Source organism: Chelon labrosus (genome assembly GCF_963514085.1).
Source record: "Chelon labrosus genome assembly, chromosome: 9".
Taxonomy (NCBI): domain Eukaryota; kingdom Metazoa; phylum Chordata; class Actinopteri; order Mugiliformes; family Mugilidae; genus Chelon; species Chelon labrosus.
In genome coordinates this window covers 28739190-28761212 of record NC_140359.1, presented here as the reverse complement: position 1 = coordinate 28761212, position 22023 = coordinate 28739190, and the positions used below count along the sequence as shown (strand labels likewise).

Sequence of the window (22023 nt, the reverse complement as noted above, 5' to 3'; positions counted from 1 at the left end):
GCTGGCCTTTCTGTGTGGAGTCTGCATGTTCTCCCTGTGTCTGCGTGGGTTCTCTCCGGGTACTCCGGCTTCCTCCCACCATCCAAAGACATGCTCATTAGGTTAATTGGTGATTCTAAATTGGCCGTAGGTGTGAGTGTGAGTGTGAATGGTTGTCTGTCTCTGTGTTGGCCCTGCGATGGACTGGCGACCTGTCCAGGGTGTACCCCTGCCTCTCGCCCGATGACAGCTGGGATAGGCTCCAGCAGACCCCCGTGACCCTTAACAGGATTAAACGGGTATAGAAGATGAATGAATTTTAAAAACTTTAAGTATGCCTGTTTTGTTTATAAGGCTATAGATCATCTTGCCCCTCCCCCACTGAATGACTTCTTTCAGAGAATTGAGAGTGGTGGTAGTACAAGGGCCTCTACTAAAGGGGACTGTGTAATACCTTTTAGGCGCACCACATCTGGACAAACTGTTTTGTCAGTAAAGGGAAATAAATATTGGAATAGCTTGCCCCCCACAATAAGAGACCGTCCCTCATACATTAATTTTAAAACTCATGTAAAATTCTGGCTTTTAGAAAACCAAAGCTGCACTCACTTTTAAACTGCCTCACACATTTCACTATGTGTGACGATCACGTGTTCTCTTGTACTTTGTCTTGACTGTTGTTGCTAGTGCTTTGCCTTGCATCTCAAACTATGAGGGTGTTGTATGCTTGTTACTTGTCTTTTATGTGTTTTTTTTTTATGTATCTGCCTAGGGACAATAGATGAAAACTAGCTATGGTGCTAATTCTAGCATATTTACATTGTGTACTTGTACTGATGTCCATCAATATGCACTGTCCCTATCTAAATAAACAATTAAATAAATAAATAAATGAAATCCTTTGAACGACTGGTGCTGGCCCATCTGAAGAACATCAGGAATCCCCTGCTAGACCCCCTGCAGTTTTCCTATAGAGCAAACAGGTCAGTGGATGATGCAGTCAACATGGCTCTTCACTACATCCTGCACCACCTAGACTCTGCAGGGATCTACGCACAGGTCATATTTGTGGACTTCAGCTCTGCGTTCAACACCATCGTCCCAGAGCTCCACCAAAAACTGTCCCAGCTCACCGTGCCCCCCTCCACCTGTCTGTGGATTACCAGTTTCCTGACTGACAGGAGGCAGCACGTGAAACTGGGTAACTTCACATCCAGCACCCGGTCCCTCAGCACTGGCGCCCCCCAGGGATGTGTTCTCTCCCCACTGCTCTTCTCCCTTTACACCACTGACTGCACCTCAAGGGACCCTTCTGTGAAACTCCTGAAGTTTGCAGACGACACCAACGTCCTTGGACTCATCCGGGACGGTGACGAGTCTGCATACAGAAGGGAAGTGGAACAGCTGGTCCTCTGGTGCAGTCAGAACCACCTGGAGCTAAACCCGCTCAAAACTGTGGAGATGACAGTGGACTTCAGGAAGAGACCCCCATCAACCCCTCCTCTCACAATCCTCAATAGGACAGTCCCTACAGTAGACTCATTCAGGTTCCTAGGGTCCACAATTTCACGGGACCTGAAGTGGACCTCCCACATAGACTCTGTAAGGAAGAAGGACCAGCAGAGGCTGTACTTTCTGCGTCAGTTCAGGAAGTTCTTAATCTGACTAAAGCACAAACCTCATATTTTTAATATTTAGTGTTTTTACAAACTGAAGGAACTGAATACTTTGTATAATTCTGATTTGATTCTCTGTTAAAATGTGAGTGACACACGACTGAACAAGGAAACAGGAAATGAGAATATTGACCTGAGTAAAACATCATGGCACCATCTGCTGGAGACAGCAGATGGTGCCATTAGACTGCAGCTTTAATAACGGGTAATAAATCCACCTGAGAGACGTAAAAGAAACTGAAAGTAGATTGAGACCGAGCTCAGACGCCATTACAGGGTGTACGATCTCTGCTGGAAAACAAGTATTTGGAGGATTTTAAGAGGAAAACTGAAGAGACTGTATATTGGTGAGTCCTGCTATTGAAACTACTTCAGTCACAAATGGCTGACAGAGTTGCTGCTGTTGAAAGTTTTCTGAGCTGCCATGTGTGTTCAGAGACTTTCAGAGATCCTGTGTCTCTGAGCTGCAACCACAACTTCTGTTCAAGCTGCCTGCAGAAATTCTGGGAACAAGCTAATAACAAAAGCTGTCCTATTTGTAAAAGAAAATCCTCAAAACAATATCCGGATATTAATTTTACACTGAAAGAACTGGCTGACTCCTTTGCTGGAAGACAGAAAACTGGATCATCTGAGACAGAAAAGGGCAAAGAGAAGTCATTAATGGTGGTTTGTAGTAAACACAAAGAAGAACCTAAATTGTTCTGTGAGGACGAGCAGAGAGCTGTGTGTCCTGTCTGTGAGTTTTCTCTCCACCAGAATCACAAAGTGGTTCCTATAGAACAAGCAGTCAGTGACCTGAAGGAGCAGCTGAGATCTGACTTAAAGTCTCTGCAGGACAAGAGGAAGAAATACAAACAAGTGGAGGAAACATACAATGAGGTGATTCAACACTCCAAGAAGCAGCTGCTGTCCACAGAGAGGCAGATCAGAGCAGAGTTCAACAAGCTCCACCAGTTCCTGAGAGAGGAAGAGGAGTCCAGACTGGCAGCTCTGAGGGAGGAAGAGGAGCAGAAGGAGAAGACTGTCAGCAGAGAGATGAAGAGGATTCAGGAGCAGATCTCCTCTCTGTCAGACAGTATCTCTGCTGTTGAAGAAGAGCTGCAGAAACACCAGGTGCCATTCCTCAGCAGTTATAAAGACTCTCAGACCAGAGCCAGAGCCCAGTGCTCACTGTCAGATCCACAGCTGGTCTCAGGAGCACTGATAGATGTGGCCAAACACCTGGGCAACCTGTCCTTCAGAGTCTGGAAGAAGATGGAGGAGAAGGTCCACTTCAGTCCTGTCATTCTGGACCCAAACACTGCATACCCTTGTCTCTATCTGTCTGATGATCTGACCAGTGTGAGACGTGGAGACACAGAGCAGCAGCTTCCTGACAACCCAGAGAGAAACACTAAGTATGCCATTGTTCTGGGCTCTGAGGGCTTCAGCTCAGGGAAACACAGCTGGGAGGTGGAGGTGGGAGATCATCCTCACTGGAGTGTTGGTTTAGCTAAAAAGTCAGTTGACAGGAAGGGAGAGAGATCTGCTTCACCAAAATATGGAATCTGGTGTTTAAAGCGTCGCAGTGGAAAATACACTAATTGTGTTGGTCAGACTGTGACAGTGAAGAAGAGTCTCCAGAGGATCAGAGTCCAGCTGGACTATGACAGGGGGGAGGTGTCCTTCTACAACTCTGAAGACATGTCCCTCATCTACACTTACAGAGACACTTTCACTGAGAAACTCTTCCCATATTTCCATATTAATAAAGCTGGTTCTGCCAAAACCTCTGATATCAAAATCAGAAAGTGAGATTTCTCTGTGATGTTCAGAGATGTTTGTTTTTCTGTGACAATCATTCCAGGTTCATTTCTCTGTAAAGTCATCATCACACAACAGTGATAGTTTTCACTGGGAAACTATCACTAGGATGTAACTTGATGTTTTTAATATTCTGCTCATGTTTAATGGATTCTAACAGAATATAGTCTCATGTTGTTCAGTAAATCCTCTGATCATACTGTAATCTGAATGATGCTCTCTTGGCTTCTAACAAACATGCTCAGTGTGTCCAGTCAGTTCTTCTCATGTCATTAACTTCCTGTAGTTAGGTCAGAAAACAGAGTGTCTGGTGTTTTTGTGCTGATGTCTCTAAAAGACTAGGCTTTAAAACTACAAATACAACTGTCCAAGTGTGTTTTGTTCAAACTGTATTTGTTTGTTACTAATTTGCATATGTTGGTTAAAAAGAAGAGGATTGTAAATATGAGGGACAGTTGAAATAACAGTTCACACAATCCTTTTTCTCACGTCCCTGAGCCTCAGTTTCATACATGGTCCTTTGCTTCCATCTAGTGGGTATATGGTGGTACTACAGAAAACTAACCAACATTATATATATATTTAACAGCTTTATTGCTGCATAAATGAAACATCAATGGGCTGGTTGGACGAGTTGACTTGAAAAGTGCTTAATTGACATGATTAATTAGAGATTTAACTTCTTTACATACTCAATAAAGAGAGTCGCAAACAGTCCTTGTGAGCCTGGACTCTGAAGAAAACATTAACATCACTTCCGGTTCCGGTGTTGGAGAAATGTTTGGTTGTGTTTTGGTGCTTGGTTTTGGACTATTTCTGTGTTTTTTGGCTACTGATTTTGGATCACGGACATCGGACTATCTGCGGACACCCTTGGTTTGAATACTGTCTGTTTTAACGACGCTGATTTTCGGAACACGGACGGAAAAGAACTGAGCTAGGCGGCTAGTTGACAAACTAGCTAGCGGGCGGCTAGGGTAACAGCAGACGCACCCTCGCGTTACCTAGCAACATGGGTCCAAAGAAGGCTATGACAGCCGAGGAGGGCGATGACATGAAGAAGTCTCTGGACTTCTTGTCTGAAGAGATTTCAGTTGTGAAACTGCAGCAGAAATCCATCCTGGACCTGGCTGTGTATGTGGATAATAACTTGAATTATACAGTAGTAGAAAATATGACAACTGTCATTGATAACTTATTAGAATGTATAACAATTGAAATATGTGAAGAAAAAAAGAAAAATATAATAATCAGCTGTATATACAGAGCACCAGGCTCCAGTATTGAAGCATTCAAGGACTGGATAGGGGGAATGTTCTCAAAAACTAATCAAAAAGTTGTTTTCATTTGTGGTGACTTCGATATTGATTTGCTCAATTTATAATAAGCACAAAATGACCGACGAATTTATCAATACAATGTACAGCATGAGTTTACATCCAAACATCACCAGACCTAGTAGAATCACATCCCATTGTGCCACATATTTACCAATGATATTGAAAATAATACAATGAGCGGACTATTAATTAATGACATCAGCGACCACCTACCAGTGTTTACAGTTTATAACAGCAACTGCCAGAGAAATCAGCCAGAGGACAAACTAAAATACAGACGAGTGAGGACAGAAACTATGAGTATGTTTAAGAATGATTTACTGGCACAAAACTGGGAAAAGGTATATAATGACAGTGATGTTGATAGTGCATATGAAACCTTTTTAAGAATATTCACATCATTATATGCCGTTTTCCGCTTGGTCCGAGTGCTTGATGGGTCTCTGGTTACTATAGTAACATTGTTTTAGGACGGTAAAAAGTGCAGGGCACCAAAACGGCCTTTTGAAAAAGTGATGTCAGCATCATGTTTCAAGTAAAATTAAATTTTATGTTTTCATCCACATTAAAAATAGCCAAATTTGATGACAAGAGGGCGACAAATGGAATTCATTTGAAAATTCACTCTGTTAATTTTCACATGCAAAACATTTCCACTGTTTAATTTAATTTAATTCTATGTGTGTTAATGTAACTGTGTGTGAAAACATCATGGTGATAATTGTGGTTCATTTACTTTCTAGTTCATAGACTGTTACAGAGACGAGAATCACTGTGATTCTGTAAATATGAAATATATAGAAATAGATTCACTGATCTGATTTGATTTTGGACAATAAAGTTCTATTTTGAAATAAACTTTTCACTTTTGCTGTAATATTTGTTTTCATTCCTCTTTCCTGTTCTATTGTAGATGCATTCTGTGTTAAAGAGCTGTCACTGGTCACATTTGGTTCAATTCACTTGTTGTTTATGTATTCAGGTCACATGGGAGTTATTTAGTGTTCAGTTTATTCCACTGTCAGTTTCTACCAACAACACTGACTCCTACAAATTTAATTTATATGAAACTATGAATGTTTAACAGTCAATGTGATTTTTTTTTCTCTTAACACGAGGAGGAAATGTTGAAAATCGTCGTTGTTGACAACTTGTAAATATATTGCTACTGAACATATCAGTAAATATCTTGCAGAACAATCACAACTTGCATTATTTGACTTTTTAAAGTTAATGTTCATGCACTCACAGCTTCTGGTTAACGTTAGAGAAACTGTCCTGTACTGCAACCAGCCACCAGAGGGAGATACATATATTTCCTGATGTTTTGAAGCTCAGTGTGGCGTCTCTGGTCGTCTCCATCTTGTCTGACTCCACCTAACTCCCAGCTGATTCAAACATGGTCAAAGATAAATTAGCTGTAGAGACCAAAACTGTTTTAGTACCAGGCTGTAAACATGTTTATTTCTGCTGTTTTTAACATGAAGGTCTATGGGGATTGACTCACTGCTGGAGTCAGCCTCTAGTGGACATTAGATGAACTGTAGTTTTTGACACCTCACCTGTTTTATTTGCTAAAAGCTGCCTCTGTACTTTGTCAATTCCACATATTCTTCAAACTAAGAGTTCATTTTGTGTCGTAAGATGCAGGAACATGCTGAGAAAGTCACTGGCCTGCTGCTACCTGAGCATTTATTGTAAATCTTCAGTCGTGTCTCGTAGAATCTAACTGAGACTCCAGTTGTGACCAACAGCTGAGAGCTTCACTCCCAGGGTCTGTCCTTGTAATCCTACCCAAGCCCCATGATGCACTGGGGGGGGGGGGGGGGGTTCTACGGCAACTCTGACAGTCAACAAACATGGCCGACGCTGCAGGGAGCTCTGAGCGGCATGAGTGAGTAGAGTTACTGATTATTCCACTGGAAACAGCTGACACATTACAGATTCCTTCAGAGGACTTCAGTGTATTGAACCAGTATCTAAGTGAGTGGGAGGTGTTTGAAGAGACACAGTGAGCAGCTGGAGACACAGGGTCCTTTCTACTTCCAATCAATTGACGTCAGTGGACGGATTAGTCTTCAGTGCAGCAATAAAGACGTTTCAGCTGAGCTTCACACGTCAAACATGAAGCTCAGAGATGATTCCAGTTTAGTTTGTGTGTTGGGACCAAATGTCTGGAAAATGTGACAACGCTCAAGTTTCCCTTCAACGTTTTTTGCTTCAGCTAAATTCAGTCACTTTTAGTTCAGTCTGCTTTTAGGTCTGACAAAAAGTCAAGGAGGAGGAAGTGAGGCTTTAGCAGTCCTACCACACTGGAGAACTGGACCCATGGAGAGTTAAGGACGGGACCGTCTGGTCCAGTGGCGTCTGATGGATGCTGGCTCGCCATCTTCTCTGTCAAGGAGAATCCAAACTCTCATTTGATTCCAGGTGATCCCAGCCTGTGGAGAAACCAGATTATTAGGATATAGAGCCACAGTCAACGTCACATCACAATCCTCTAAATCCTGCTGCAACACAGGAGCAGTTAAACCCATGAATTCATGTTAACTGTAGAGCACTTCACTGCAGGAGTGTTTGATCATTTCAACCATGAATTCTCCTCATTAAACCTTTAAACTCTCACATTGATGTGTTTCTCTTTTGAATCCAGGACTTAATTAAAGCACAAACATTTGACACGTTCCTACGACTGAGGTTCTGCTTTAAGAGTAGATCTCAAAGTTTTTTCAAACATGCTGTCATTATCACTGGCAGATAATAAGAGCAAACGTGCAAAGCGTAACACAAACAGCAGCAGTCTGGAGAAGAAATCAAGTTTCCTTCTCCAGCGGGAATTCTGCAGCCTCTGATTTAACCACACTTTGTTGAGTGGAACTGCAAATAATCCTGGAACTAAAAGAAGTTTACAGGACTTCTTTCTCTACTGGGCAACAGAAACATAAATGATGGCTGCAGCAGAATGGTCAGGTCATCACGTGACCACAGAAGCCAAATAAATCTGCATCAGTACAAGGTGAACAACACATTATTAACTGATTAATTACTGCTGAGTTTTAATAAAATGTTAAGTTTAGTCAGAGCAGATGAAATAAAAACTATTCTTTTATTAAACACAACATTCCTCTGGACTCACGGATGGATAAAGAGGAATTAAAATCCTCAAAAAGAGACGAAACCCATGAAATAAGAATAATCAGACTGTTGTTGGACTACTTGATAATATTTGAAATCTGAAATCCACACTAACTGTCACGTTCCCTCCCAGACGTTCCCGCTCCCACATCCCAACGTTCTCAGGCCGACATCCCATGATCCCCAAACTGTACGTGATGCCATGGAAACAGGACATGAAGAACCAGAGGCTGCTGATGAAGGTAGGCGCCAGTGGAGGAAACAAACGCACCTCCCTGCAGACTGTGCAGTCAGACTGACTGTGTGTGAATGTGTGGTTCAGAACGCAGCTCTGGCGGGGATCCCTGTGGTTCCTCTGGAGGAGTCTTTGTGTTTTTGTGGTCGGGAGCGTCTCTGCCACAGCCAGCGCTCCACCCAGAGCTCCTCCTCCTCCTCCTCCTCCTCAGCTCCTCTCAGCCAGACAGGACTGACAGTTCATCGCTCCTCCCACTTCTCCAGGTGAAGCAGCTCATTCAGCTCAGATGCTGCGTTCAGAAACCTAAATGAAGGTATTTCCGATGATTTGATGAAAATCAAGTCAAACATTTGCTGCCATTTTCTTGCAGGTACAACAGCTCTGTGGTGACGACCAGACGGCTTTACCAAACCTGAGGACAGATCAGTCCTTCACCACAAACACTTCACAAACACGTGTTTAACGTTGTTTCAGCTGCAAGACAAATCTCATCAATAATAGTTTTTACGTGAATTTTCCACCAGTTTAAAGACAGAGAAAAGTTCTGGTTCTGTTCTGTAAATGTGGAACCAGGAAGAATCAGAGAACCAGTTTCCATCAGTCCTCTTGACTGAGTGATGAATGCAACTCTTTTTCAGGTTCTTTCTATCTCTGGGAGGCTTGACACCTTCATGCATATGTGAGGATTATTGCAATAAACATCTCTGAAAGACACTTGATGTTGTGAGTTCACTCTAAGAAAGAAACTTCCTCAACGATACTGAGCTAGCTGACTGAAGAGAGGCTGGAGGCTAGCAGTCTGGAAGCTAGCTGGCTCTAAGGCTAACACCAGGACACTGGTAGATGTGGAGCCCAGAGGAAGTCGGTAGCCTGGCTTCCTAGAGGGAGACGTCCTGAAGGTCTAGTTCACCTGAAAGGTGACTCCTGGGATTTGGACGAGGTGGAATCATGCAGAGAGTTAAATAAGTCAGGTTGAGGGCTATCAGGATGATTGCTATCTGACTCAGGAACTGGAACAGGATGGTGGGGAGCCTCATAGCTAGCAGGCTGGACACCAAGCAGGCCCATTCAAACCACCTGTGGTGCAGGTGAGAGGGTGGCTGCCTCATAGGCTGGAGTAGACATGGAGCTAGTAGTCAGGTGGTTGGACAACTCAGGAACTGGGACGTGCAACTGGTTCATAGAGTTGATAGCTATAGCATTATCTGACACTAGGAAAGGCAGGGACCTAACTGACACAAGGACTGGAGATGGAAAGAGACTAAGAGGCTGGGAACCAGCAGGTTGGAGGTCATCTGGTTGACTGATGGGGTTTAGAGAATGTGGTGGGGGCTTATAACTAGCAAACAGGGATGAAAACGGGGAAGCAGAGGGGTTTAGGAAATCCTTTATCCACTGAGAAGATTCTTTAGAAAAGGTTTAAAGGACACTTCCCTGTGGGCCATAATATGAGCAGACTCTTTCCCTGCTCAGGCCTTTATCCTCTCACTGTGAAGGAACCAAGCAGACCCCTTATTTAAAGATGAACTTCAGGAGTTGACATATAGGCTACAAGAGAACTAAAAGTTTATCCTCAGATAAAAAGTCTGCTTGGTCCATTTTCTGGAGAGAACGTATTGTTGCTTTAATTCATTCTGATATGTTGGTAGAAGATGTTTACTGTTACAGCTCATGAAGAACAAGTGTAGTCAGAGTGGATTACTTTCAACCCTATCAACCCCTACCAGTTGATTCGGGCCCCTTGTCATCTTATGTAAAGCCAGTAGTCTCAAATTTGGGCTTCAAGATGGACAGTGATTTTAAATTGGATCAACAAATTGGTGCAGTGGTTAAGTCCAGCTTTTCTCACCTTAGGCGGGTGGCAAAAGTTAAGCCCATCCTTACACATCAGCACGTTGAGACAGTAATCCATGCCTTCATCACATCTCAGCTGGATTACTGTAACGCACTTTATTTAGCGGTCAGCCAGTCGTTCCTCGTACGTCTCTAGTTGGTCCAGAATGCTGCTGCTCGTCTCTTAACTGGAGAACGTAAGAGAGAGCACATAACTCCCATTCTGGCCTCCCTCCACTGGCTGCCGGTGCATTTTAGAGTTCATTTTAAGATTCTTTTTATTTGCCTTTAAATCTTTAAATGGTCTTGCCATACCTCACATCTCTGAGCTTCTCCATCCTTACACTTCTGCTCGGTGTCTCAGGTCAGCTGATCAGCTGCTCCCAGAGGAACTGAGGCCTAAACGGAAGCTCAGAGGGGACAGAGCTTTCTCTGTTGCTGCTCCCAAATTGTGGAACGATCTACCACTGCACATCAGACAAGACCTTAAAATGAAATATTATTATTTTATTGTGAAAAGTATTGTTTCAGTTCTTCTTAAAGTTGTCCTTTTATACACATTTACTGAATATGAGGTTCTAGGGAGTACTGCCTGAGTAAAAACTATTTCTATTGGTTGTATCTTTAAGCACAGTTCATGTCTGAGAGTTGTTGAAAAAAACACAGTCAGGAAGTACATAACGACTAAAGGGCAGGTGCAGACTAATAAAAGCTGTCATGCAAAGTCCAAAGATTAGATTTTACTGATCCTGCTAAGAATATAAAGTAATAAAACATGAAAGAATAATCTTTAAATATCTACACATTAAAACTATTGTACAAGAATAAAATAAAGTATAAATAACAAAATGGATAAATAGAGATGTGTGTATATATATCGATGTGGATGAGCCATAATCAGACACCAACCAGTGAGACATTCAGTCAGGTTACAAAGGTTTCAAGTCACAACATGTTCTATCTGAAAGTAATAAAAGCAAAAATTATACAGACGTTAATAATTAACCGATGTTGGGATCTGAACCTGGGGGTGAGCTATGGAAGCTCCCCTTAGCAAAATGAAGTTTATTCAAGTGTACTACAAGTATACTTATTTTATACTAAAATTGAGGTAGTATACTTGAAGTTTACTTTTTATATACTATATTTCATATACTTAAGAATAGTATAGTGAAGTATACTTGGCTTATACTGAAAAGTATAAAGAAAAGTCTAAGTCTAAGTATATATATACTAAGACTTACACTTATACTTTAAGACTAAAGCTTATACTTGTACTTTGGTATACTTTTTACTACTTTCTGCCGCAAAGTACTAATACTTAGTATATCTTAGTCCAAGTACAGAATAAGATCAAGTCATTGACTTGATCATATATTTAATTTAGCAGAATAACATTTTTTTCCACTACACAATTTGAGGTATTACCCCTGTTAGAAACTTACATGTTCAAGATCATATAGTGCTGGACTTTAAAAGTTTACAGTAAATAGTATGTGTGTTCACTAGCATTATCTTTATGTACCTTAAAAACATACACAACAACAGAAACATTGACTTGACTTTATTGATCAAGTTCTAGTCCCTTTCATAAGAGTTTGGCAACGGTGTTAAGTACACATCATCATCTGTTTCAACAAGAACACATTTAGTTTTAATCATGTCAGGCCACACAGCATTAACAGTTTTGTTTTGTTTTATTCTCATATATAAAGTACTTTGTACTGTGAATCTTTACATACAGGCCTGTCTGATTCAGTAAGAACCTCAACTAAAACACAACATAGTTTGGCACATGAACAAAAAGCAGAAATTTGATGTCAAGACATTTGTTTAAAAATAACCAAGTCATTAATTAAACTAAACATATCATCTTTGAAGCATACTGCACTGTTGTATCTCTTCTTTAGTCTGAAATGTCCACATCCAGTTTGCTTGTGGTAAGGTTCTCAGTGTTGACTTCATCATCATCTTCTTCACTGTTGGAATCGTTACTCCAGTGTTCTTCTGTGTTGATTTGGTTATCATTCTACATGTGAACCAAGGAAAGAGAATGAAAAATGTAGTTAATAAAACGATGACTGAAATTGTGCAGGTGATTTACTGTAGCTTTTGCTTTGTGCTGACAATGTTGTCATTCGTCTACACCTGGGTTAGACTAGAGGATAGGTCAAAATGTACCACAGTTAAGATAAACTGTCTGTTAGATGGTATGAATGCACTCAACTATTACAGCAAACCTCTAACTACATGTACAGTAAACTACATGTGTGCACTGTTGACACTTTTTGAGGGTGTCACTGGAAGCCCTCTGATGAATATTATATAAATCAGTGACGTGGCATATGACATGTGGTAATGATTATACCTACCAGAGGAGCTGACAGCACAGTTTAGGGAAGATTCTTAAAATTCAATCAAGCAGGATAAGAAAGTTACCCAGATACATGGGGGAATGTATCGTGGCAACAGAAAATGTCCTGACATATTTCAAGATTGGATGTCTGTAATAACATGGACAAACTGTCATTGCGTATTTACCTGTTGAAAGGCTGTATCCAAAAGCCTAGGTGTGGAGGAGCTCCTACTGTTGAATCATCTCTAACTTCTCTGTGGGAAACAATAGGTCGACTCATGTCATCTTGTGTGTTGTCCTGTAGTTCTGTCCTGTCCTGGAAAGGTGGGGTGTTCAAATATGAATGTCAATTATTACTCAAGTCATTTCATTCCCCATGGGTATACTGAGTGCATTTTTAACATAAAATCATCCCAACATGTTTTGGGAAGATGCCTCCAAATGAGACTGTACATAGTGCATGGGTAGCAATTACCTTTGAAAATAAAACCAGATTCAACATTTCGCCTTAAATTACTATAAATATTTGTACTATATATATATATATATATATATATATATATATATATATATAAATATATATAAAACTAGGCTATAAATTGATGAATTCAATCAAAGTTGCTCAACTAAACGTATTATAAATTAATGCAACTAGTAATTTATATAGTCCCCAAATAAACTAAAATAAAACATATTTTAGTCTGACATTTTCAACTGATGATGATTTTTCTTACATATCAAACCAGTTCAACATAAATATGCAACTGGAAACGGTAATTTAATGTAAAGCTAGACACATGATAATCTTGGAGCTAACCTCACATCACCAGCAGCCTGTGGAAAGTAATGGAATGGAACCACTACCAACTGTGTTGAACATAAAGCTCTGCTGCACTGTAAGCAGCAAGCTAGCTGCTGTGTTCTGATCTTAGACATCATGATCATTATCTGTTACTTACTTTTGCTTTCCATCTGTACTTGGTAGTCCTTGAAATCTCTGCTGTGTAATCCTCCAAATATCTTTTATAAGGTCTACGACGTTTCTCCATGTTAGCTCTAATGAGCTAATTCAGAAGCTTCTCCAGCTCTCGCTGTCACAGTGTCGCGCACATAAACTGTACGGTCGCGCCATTGGTCGCGCCTTGCACTTCCGGTCCATGTTCCCGCCTCCCTACCTGGCAGCCAATCGGAGCCTAATTTCAAACTGGCGTCCACCGCTGCAGGTAACGATCTTGTTCTCCAAAGAAAAACCAACGGTCCCGTTCTCAACAAGGAAAGAAGGAGAAAACGACATGGAGGTGAAGTGGAATATTAAAGGCAGAGAAAAGTCAGACGGTCCAGCCTTTTTCCCAGCAAAGGTTTTAATGTTTGGTGGTAAGTTGTTGCATTTTATTTCTTCCCAGTTACCTTGATAGCATTGATTTAATCTGTCACTTTGTCATAGCCCAGTTGTTTGCACGTGACGTCACCGCCGGCATGCTGCCCATTGTTTTCCATCAGTTACCACTCTGTCATATTCAGTCTAGATCAGGGATGGCCGGGCAACTGGTGGCCCGGGGGCCGCACACGGCCCGCGACCTCACACAAAGTGGCCTTTAGATTAATTTTTGATAATTATAAAAATGTGTCCTCTGTGGCACTGAATCATTTGTAACGACACAGTTGGCCACTATAGATGGCCTCTAATGCAGACGCCGCCTCGTACACACTTCGACTGGGTCTTCTCCACCAGTGAAGAAGAGACATTGAGCCATGGCTAAGAGCGGAGGAGAGAGGAATTTAAAAGCAAACCTATGTGCGTAGTCTGCTTAGAGACGTTATCTGCCATGAAAGATTTCAGTTTAAGTTGCCACTACAACACGTTGCACAAAGATAAATACCAGAAGTATACTGAAGCTGCAAGGGCTGCTATCATAGCGGACCTCAAATCAAAAGTACACAAACAACAGCGACTTTTACCAGTGTCCACTGCTGGTAGTGGTGAGGTAGAGTGGGTATACAGGGAAAATGTTAAACTCTTTCTTAGTGTAAAAAAATCACAAATTAGTCCTTGCAAGTTTGTCTAATGTTCTGCAGGTTTCTGACATCCTTGAAGAGGATGGTGATTTTTATGTTTCATTCTCATGAGCCTTTTGCACTAAAAAAACATAACTAAGTGGTTATTTTTGTTTGCTTCAATAAACACACACACACACATACATATATACACATGTATATATACATATATGTATATATACATATATGTATGTATGTATGTATACACACACACACACACACACACACACACACACACAAACATATTTAAAATGGCAGTTTTATCATATATGGTTAAGTGTGCGGCCCTATGTGGCCCTCTGGTAGTGTCGATGAAAAATTGGGGCCCCCTCCATCATTTAAGTTGCCCATCCCTGGTCTAGCTGATTGGGGTGTGATGTATGTGCATTCTCTCTATAGAGTTTTTTTTCCTGATTGCATTTAAGTTCAGACATGCACCTGATAAACCATCCTTCATGCCTCTTTAACAATTGTGTTAATTGTGGATGGTGAATAGAAACAACACTGAAGTAATGTTTTGTGTTTTTTCCCTCACAGTCCATGTCCAGGCCAAGTTCCCTGACATCACCATGCAAGATGTGAGACCAATCAGAAGATAGAAATGCAACAGTATAAGCTATGCCAAGCAAGTAGCTGAACAGAAGTTATAAAAGTAACGTTTTTGTTTCTGTCAAGGTATTTATTATTTTTGGTTCCAAAGATGTACACTTTTCTTTTACCTTTGTCTTTTGACAAGGAAGGACTTTGGTTCTCAGTTGGAGACACTGTTTTGTTTACATTTTTACATGTAAATGTGAACTTTTTAATTTTTCAGCAAAGAAGGACTTGATTTTATAGAAGCTCTTTGTTTTTGAGATGCACATCTTTAAGCAGGTATTTCTAAATACACTGTATGGTATGTTATGAAATGTTCTATAAATATATCAAACTTGTTCTCAACATTCTGTCTTGTGATTTTGTAAATACATTGCAGTCTAGTGTACACACAGTATGGGTTAACTTTAAGAATACTTAGAGAATACTAGAAGAAGTATATTTCAAGTATATAAATAGTATGCTACAAGTGATATGCTAAGCAAACTTACAAGTATACTTGTAGTATAATGACAAGTAAAATACCAAAAAATTGTGTTTTTCAGTTTCAGTAATTCTAAGTTCATACTTACCCTTAGCAAAAACTAGTATACTTGAAGTTCATTTTATTAAGTATGCTTGAGTATAAGTATACGTATAGAAAGTATACTACAGACCATGTACTTGTAGTGTACTAGAAAGTAAACTAATTTAATACTTCTTCGGACTAAATTGGAACATTTTTAAGTCTATAAAAGTATACTTTATACTTTTTAAGGTCATTTTAAGTTTACAAAAGTACACTTTCAAGTATACAACAAGTACACTCATCTATATACTACTAGTGTACTAGGTATATACTTCTAATCCACATTTTAGTTTATAAAAGTATACTTTAAGTATACCACAAGTACACTCTTCAATATACTACTAGTGTACTAGTTATATACTTCTAGTCCATGTTTTAGTTTATAAAAGTATACTCTAAGTATACCACAAGTACACTCATCTATATACTGCTAGTGTACTAGGTATATACTTCTAGTCTACATTTTAGTTTATAAAAGTATACTTCAAGTATACTTTAAACGTTCCAATTTAGCCAGAATTAGTATTAAATTAGTATACTTTCTAGTATACCACAAGTACACTCATCTATATACTGCTAGTGTACTGGTAGTATACTTCTAGTCTACATTTTAGTTTATAAAAGTATACTTAAAGTATACGTTTATAAGTAAACTTAAAGTATACTTTTATATACTTAAAACGTTCCAATTTAGCCGGAAGAAGTATTAAATTAGTATACTTTCTAGTACACTACAAGTACATGGTCTGTAGTATACTTACTATACTTATACTTATACTCAAGTATACTTAATAAAATAAACTTCAAGTATACTACTTTTTCCTAAGGGTCACCATGCATAACCAAGTTAACCACATGTCTTGGAAACAAAGGGAAGCACCAGAACTCCCACAATCCTCCAGGTGTGAAACTGACCAAGCAGTTCACTGGCTGACAGTGGCATGTGACCTCTGAGGTCATCAGGTCATATAAAATGCGCTGTTTTGCCAGTGTTCTCTCTCTTATTCTCTACTCTTCCACCTCTTCAACTCCACACCTCCACGTGGAGACCCCGAGCTGCTCGGCTGCAGGTGGGTGCCAGGCCTGTTCTCCTTACAGCAGCGAAGCGAGATCCTGCTGAGGAATCTACACCAGGTCTTTTAGCCAACAAACAGAAGGTTTGCAGGCTAAACTCCCAAACAACAGGAGCCACACGGCTAGTTAGCACCGAGCTGCTAACAAGCCACTTCAAAGGACTTCAAGGAGCGGCCAGTTTCCCTCCAACGTTTGCCATCAGGAAAACACAGCAAGGACTTCAACTTTTCCCGGTTTGGCTTTCCATCAGGAACCGCCAGCCACAGGAGCAACACACCAGAAATTGACTTTCCACCAACTGGTAGTATGACCTGGGCCTAGTTAAGCTAAGCAAAGCATAGAACTTAAACTTTGATTGAATGTGATATTTGAGTTTATTGAGTTGTTTATAGTATAGTGGTTTGATGTTAGTTTAGATTATGCAACACATAGACTCAGGGTCTTGCATGCTTAACTAACCACTCTTCCTCTAACCTGGCACCTCATAAAACCCTTATCACATTCCACATATCTACTGGCCAGCACATGGTCTGAGTGCCCCCACTCAGCAGCCATTGTTTCCTTTGTGTTCAAGACCTCAAGGCCCAGCGGCCATCTTGACACGCCCACAACCGGCGGCCATCTTGGCACACCCACAACCAGCGGCCATTTTGGCACACACACACACACACACACACACACACACACACACCTGTATTGAGTACACTGTAGTTAGCTTGTATGTTTAATTTTATTCTTGTTAATAAATGTCTTTTAAACATACCTGTCTGTTTAATATTGCACAAGAGTGAATGTTGCCAACCTCTACACTGTCAAGAACTCCAAATTCCTTCAACTGTAACTAGTTGTTAACATGGTAATTTTGGTTATAGTTATTAAGTTAATTATTAATCCGAACTCCAAATTGACAATTTAGTATAATTTATGAGACTGTTTTGATTAATTGGCTATCTTTTCCCTTCCTAGAAGGGTGGTGCCCCGAGGTGATCTAGTAATTCAGATCCAATTATTAAATAATAAATAATTATTTTTGATAATTATTAATTATTCATGATAGCCAAACCCCAATACTGAGTGCCTTAGTACCAGGCCCAACACCGATAAACGACGCAGACAAAATTGAGAGCACACTTTGAAGACCATTCACAATCCTGACATCGCTGAAGCCAGGACGAGTTACAGGATGTGAGATCTAGAACTGAACAACACTTACTTGGAGGGCTGAGAGAAAATCAGAGACACGCTGAAGATAATTAACTTTGGTCAGTGTCTTCTTTAAGAACTATTTGAAAATGGCTGAGAAAGTTGCTCTTCTTGAAAGTTTTCTGAGCTGCCATGCGTGTTCAGAGACTTTCAGAGATCCTGTGTCTCTGAGCTGCAACCACAACTTCTGTTCAAGCTGCCTGCAGAAATTCTGGGAACAAGCTAAAAACAAAAACTGTCCTATTTGTAAAAGAAGATCCTCAAAAGATTATCCTTTTGTGAACTATGGACTGAAGGAACTGGCTGACTCCTTTGCTGGAAGACAGAAATCCGGATCATCTGAGACAGAAAAGGGCAAAGAGAAGTCATTAATGGTGGGTTGTAGTAAACACAAAGAAGAACCTAATTGGTTCTGTGAGGATGAGCAGAGAGCTGTGTGTCCTGTCTGTGACTCTGTCGTTCACTATTTGACCACAAGAGGGCGACAAATGAAAAAGATTTTGAAATTCACTCTGTTAATTTTCACATGCCAAACATTTCCATTGTTTAATTTAATTTAATTATATGTGTGTTAATGTAACTGTGTGTGAATATGAAATATATAGAAATAGATTCACTGATCTGATTTGATTTTGGACAATAAAGTTCTATTTTGAAATAAACTTTCCACTTTTGCTGTAATGTTTGTTTTCATTCCTCTTTTCTGTTCTATTGTAGATGCATTCTGTGTTAAAGAGCTGTCACTGATCAGATTTGGTTCAATTCACTTGTTGGTTATGTATTCAGGTCACATGGGAGTTATTTAGTGTCAGTTTATTCCACTGCCAGTTTCTACCAACAACACTGACTCCTAGAAATTTAATTTCTATGAAACTATTAATGTTTAACAGTCAATATGATTATTTTTCTCTCTTAACACAAGGAGGAAATGTTGAAAATTGACGTTTTTGGCAACTTGTAAATATGTTGCTACTGAACATATCAGTAAATATCTTGCAGAACAATCTTAACTTGAATTAATTGACTCTTTAAAGTTAACGTTTATGCACTCACAGCTTCAGGTTAATGTTACAGAAACTGTCCTGTACTGCAACCAGCCGCCAGGGGGCGAAATATAAGTTTCCTGAAGTTTTGAGGCTCAGTGTGGCGTCTCTGGTCGTCTCCATCTTGTCTGACTCCACCTAACTCCCAGCTGATTCAAATATGGTCAAAGATAAATTAGCTGTAGAGACCAAAACTGTTTTAGTACCAGGCTGTAAACATGTTTATTTCTGCTGTTTTTAACATGGAGGTCTATGGGGATTGACTCACTGCTGGAGTCAGCCTCTGGTGGACATTAGAGGAACTGTAGTTTTTGACACCTCACCTGTTTTATTTGCTATAAAGCTGCCTCCGTACTTTGTCAATTCCACATATTCCTCAAGCTAAGAGTTCATTTTGTGTCATAAGATGCAGTAACATGCTGAGAAAGTCACTGGCCTGCTGCTACCTGAGCATTTATTGTAAATCTTCAGTTGTGTCTCGTAGAATCTAACTGAGACTCCAGTTGTGACCAACAGCTGAGAGCTTCACTCCCAGGGTCTGTCCTTGTAATCCTACCCAAGCCCCATGATGCACTGGGGGGGTTTCTACGGCGACTCTGACAGTCAACAAACATGGCCGACGCTGCAGGGAGCTCTGAGCGACATGAGTGAGTAGAGTTACTGATTATTCCACTGGAAACAGCTGACACATTACAGATTCCTTCAGAGGACTTCAGTGTATTGAACCAGTATCGAAGTGAGTGGGAGGTGTTTGAAGAGACACAGTGAGCAGCTGGAGACACAGGGTCCTTTCTACTTCCAATGAATTGACATCAGTGGACGGATTAGTCTTCAGTGCAGCAATAAAGACGTTTCAGCTGAGCTTCACACGTCAAACATGAAGCTCAGAGATGATTCCAGTTTAGTTTGTGTGTTGGGACCAAATGTCTAGAAAATGTGACAACGCTCAAGTTTCCCTTCAAGGTTTTTTGCTTCAGCTAAATTCAGTCACTTTTAGTTCAGTCTGCTTTTAGGTCTGACAAAAAGTCAAGGAGGAGGAAGTGAGGCTTTAGCAGTCCTACCACACTGGAGAACTGGACCCATGGAGAGTTAAGGGCGGGACCATCTGGTCCAGTGGCGTCTGATGGATGCTGGCTCGCCATCTTCTCTGTCAAGGAGAATCCAAACCCTCATTTGATTCCAGGTGATCCCAGCCTGTGGAGAAACCAGATTATTAGGATATAGAGCCACAGTGAACGTCACATCACAATCCTCTAAATCCTGCTGCAACACAGGAGCAGTTAAACCCATGAATTCATGTTAACTGTAGAGCACTTCACTGCAGGAGTGTTTGATCATATCAACCATGAATTCTCCTCATTAAACATTTAAACTCTCACATTGATGTGTTTCTCTTTTGAATCCAGGACTTAATTAAAGCACAAACATTTGATACGTTCCTACGACTGAGGTTCTGCTTTAAGAGTAGATCTCAAAGTCTTTTTAAACATGCTGTCATTAACACTGGCAGATAATAAGAGCAAACGTGCAAAGCGCAACACAAACAGCAGCAGTCTGGAGAAGAAATCAAGTTTCCTTCTCCAGCTGGAATTCTGCAGCCTCTGATTTAACCACACTTTGTTTAGTGGAACTGCAAATAATCCTGGAACTAAAAGAAGTTTACAGGACTTCTTTCTCTACTGGGCAACAGAAACATAAATGATGGCTGCAGCAGAATGGTCAGGTCGTCACGTGACCACAGAAGCCAAATAAATCTGCATCAGTACAAGGTGAACCACACATTATTAACTGATTAATTACTGCTGAGTTTTTATAAAATGTTAAGTTTAGTCAGAGCAGGTGAAATAAAAACTGTTATTTTATTAAACACAACATTCCTCTGGACTCACAGATGGATAAAGAGGAATTAAAATCCTCAAAAAGAGACTAAACCCATGAAATAAGAATAAAGAACTGGGGAATAAATCATGATGTAATGGAAAATAATTTAGTTTCATTCCAAATAATAAAGAAAACCATAAACGTTGATGAGGTGAAAATAATCAGACTGTTGTTGGACTACTTGATAATATCTGAAATCTGAAATCCACACCAACTGTCATGTTCCCTCCCAGACGTTCCCGCTCCCACATCCCAACGTTCTCAGGCCGACATCCCATGATCCCCAAACTGTACGTGATGCCATGGAAACAGGACATGAAGAACCAGAGGCTGCTGATGAAGGTAGGCGCCAGTGGAGGAAACAAACGCACCTCCCTGCAGACTGTGCAGTCAGACTGACTGTGTGTGAATGTGTGGTTCAGAACGCAGCTCTGGCGGGGATCCCTGTGGCTCCTCTGGAGGAGTCTTTGTGTTTTTGTGGTCGGGAGCGTCTCTGCCACAGCCAGCGCTCCACCCAGAGCTCCTCCTCCTCCTCCTCCTCCTCCTCGGCTCCTCTCAGCCAGACAGGACTGACAGCTCATCGCTCCTCCCACTTCTCCAGGTGAAGCAGCTCATTCAGCTCAGATGCTGCGTTCAGAAACCTAAATGAAGGTATTTCTGATGATTTGATGAAAATCAAGTCAAACATTTGCTGCTGTTTTCTTGCAGGTGCAACAGCTCTGTGGTGACGACCAGACGGCTTTACCAAACCTGAGGACAGATCAGTCCTTCACCACAAACACTTCACAAACACGTGTTTAACGTTGTTTCAGCAGCAAGACAAATCTCATCAGTAATAGTTTTTACGTGAATTTTCCACCAATTTAAAGACAAAGAAAAGTTCTGGTTCTGTTCTGTAAATGTGGAACCAGGAATAATCAGAGAACCAGTTTCCATCAGTCCTCTTGACTGTGTGATGAATGCAACTCTTTTTCAGGTTCTTTCTATCTCTGGGAGGCTTGACACCTTCATGCATATGTGAGGATTATTGTAATAAACATCTCTGAAAGACACTTGATGTTGTGAGTTCACTCTAAGAAAGAAACTTCCTCAACGATACTGATCTAGCTGACTGAAGAGAGGCTGGAGGCTAGCAGTCTGGAAGCTAGCTGGCTCTAAGGCTAACACCAGGACACTGGTAGATGTGGAGCCCAGAGGAAGTCGGTAGCCTGGCTTCCTAGAGGGAGATGTCCTGAAGGTCTAGCT

At 40.7% G+C, this 22023-nt stretch overlaps 3 protein-coding genes across 3 annotated transcripts; all 3 read left to right on the top strand.

Annotated features, from left to right (window-relative positions):
- Positions 1–2036: 2036 nt before the first annotated feature.
- Positions 2037–3452, top strand: LOC311492474 (nuclear factor 7, brain-like; the record flags this gene model as incomplete). Its single annotated transcript, XM_084550766.1, has 1 exon — positions 2037–3452. One exon carries the CDS (start codon positions 2037–2039, stop codon positions 3450–3452), a length of 1416 nt encoding a protein of 471 aa, XP_084406892.1.
- Positions 3453–6660: 3208 nt separating this feature from the next.
- Positions 6661–8647, top strand: LOC311493270 (sperm-associated microtubule inner protein 10-like; the record flags this gene model as incomplete). Its single annotated transcript, XM_084551832.1, has 4 exons — positions 6661–6695; positions 8070–8178; positions 8259–8434; positions 8542–8647. 4 exons carry the CDS (start codon positions 6661–6663, stop codon positions 8585–8587), a joined length of 366 nt encoding a protein of 121 aa, XP_084407958.1. The 3' UTR covers positions 8588–8647.
- Positions 8648–19382: 10735 nt separating this feature from the next.
- On the top strand, positions 19383–21532 carry LOC311492851 (uncharacterized protein; the record flags this gene model as incomplete). Its single annotated transcript, XM_084551269.1, has 4 exons — positions 19383–19544; positions 21012–21120; positions 21201–21379; positions 21487–21532. The coding sequence occupies exons 1-4, from the start codon at positions 19510–19512 to the stop codon at positions 21530–21532; spliced, it is 369 nt and encodes a 122-aa protein (XP_084407395.1). The 5' UTR covers positions 19383–19509.
- Positions 21533–22023: the final 491 nt, after the last annotated feature.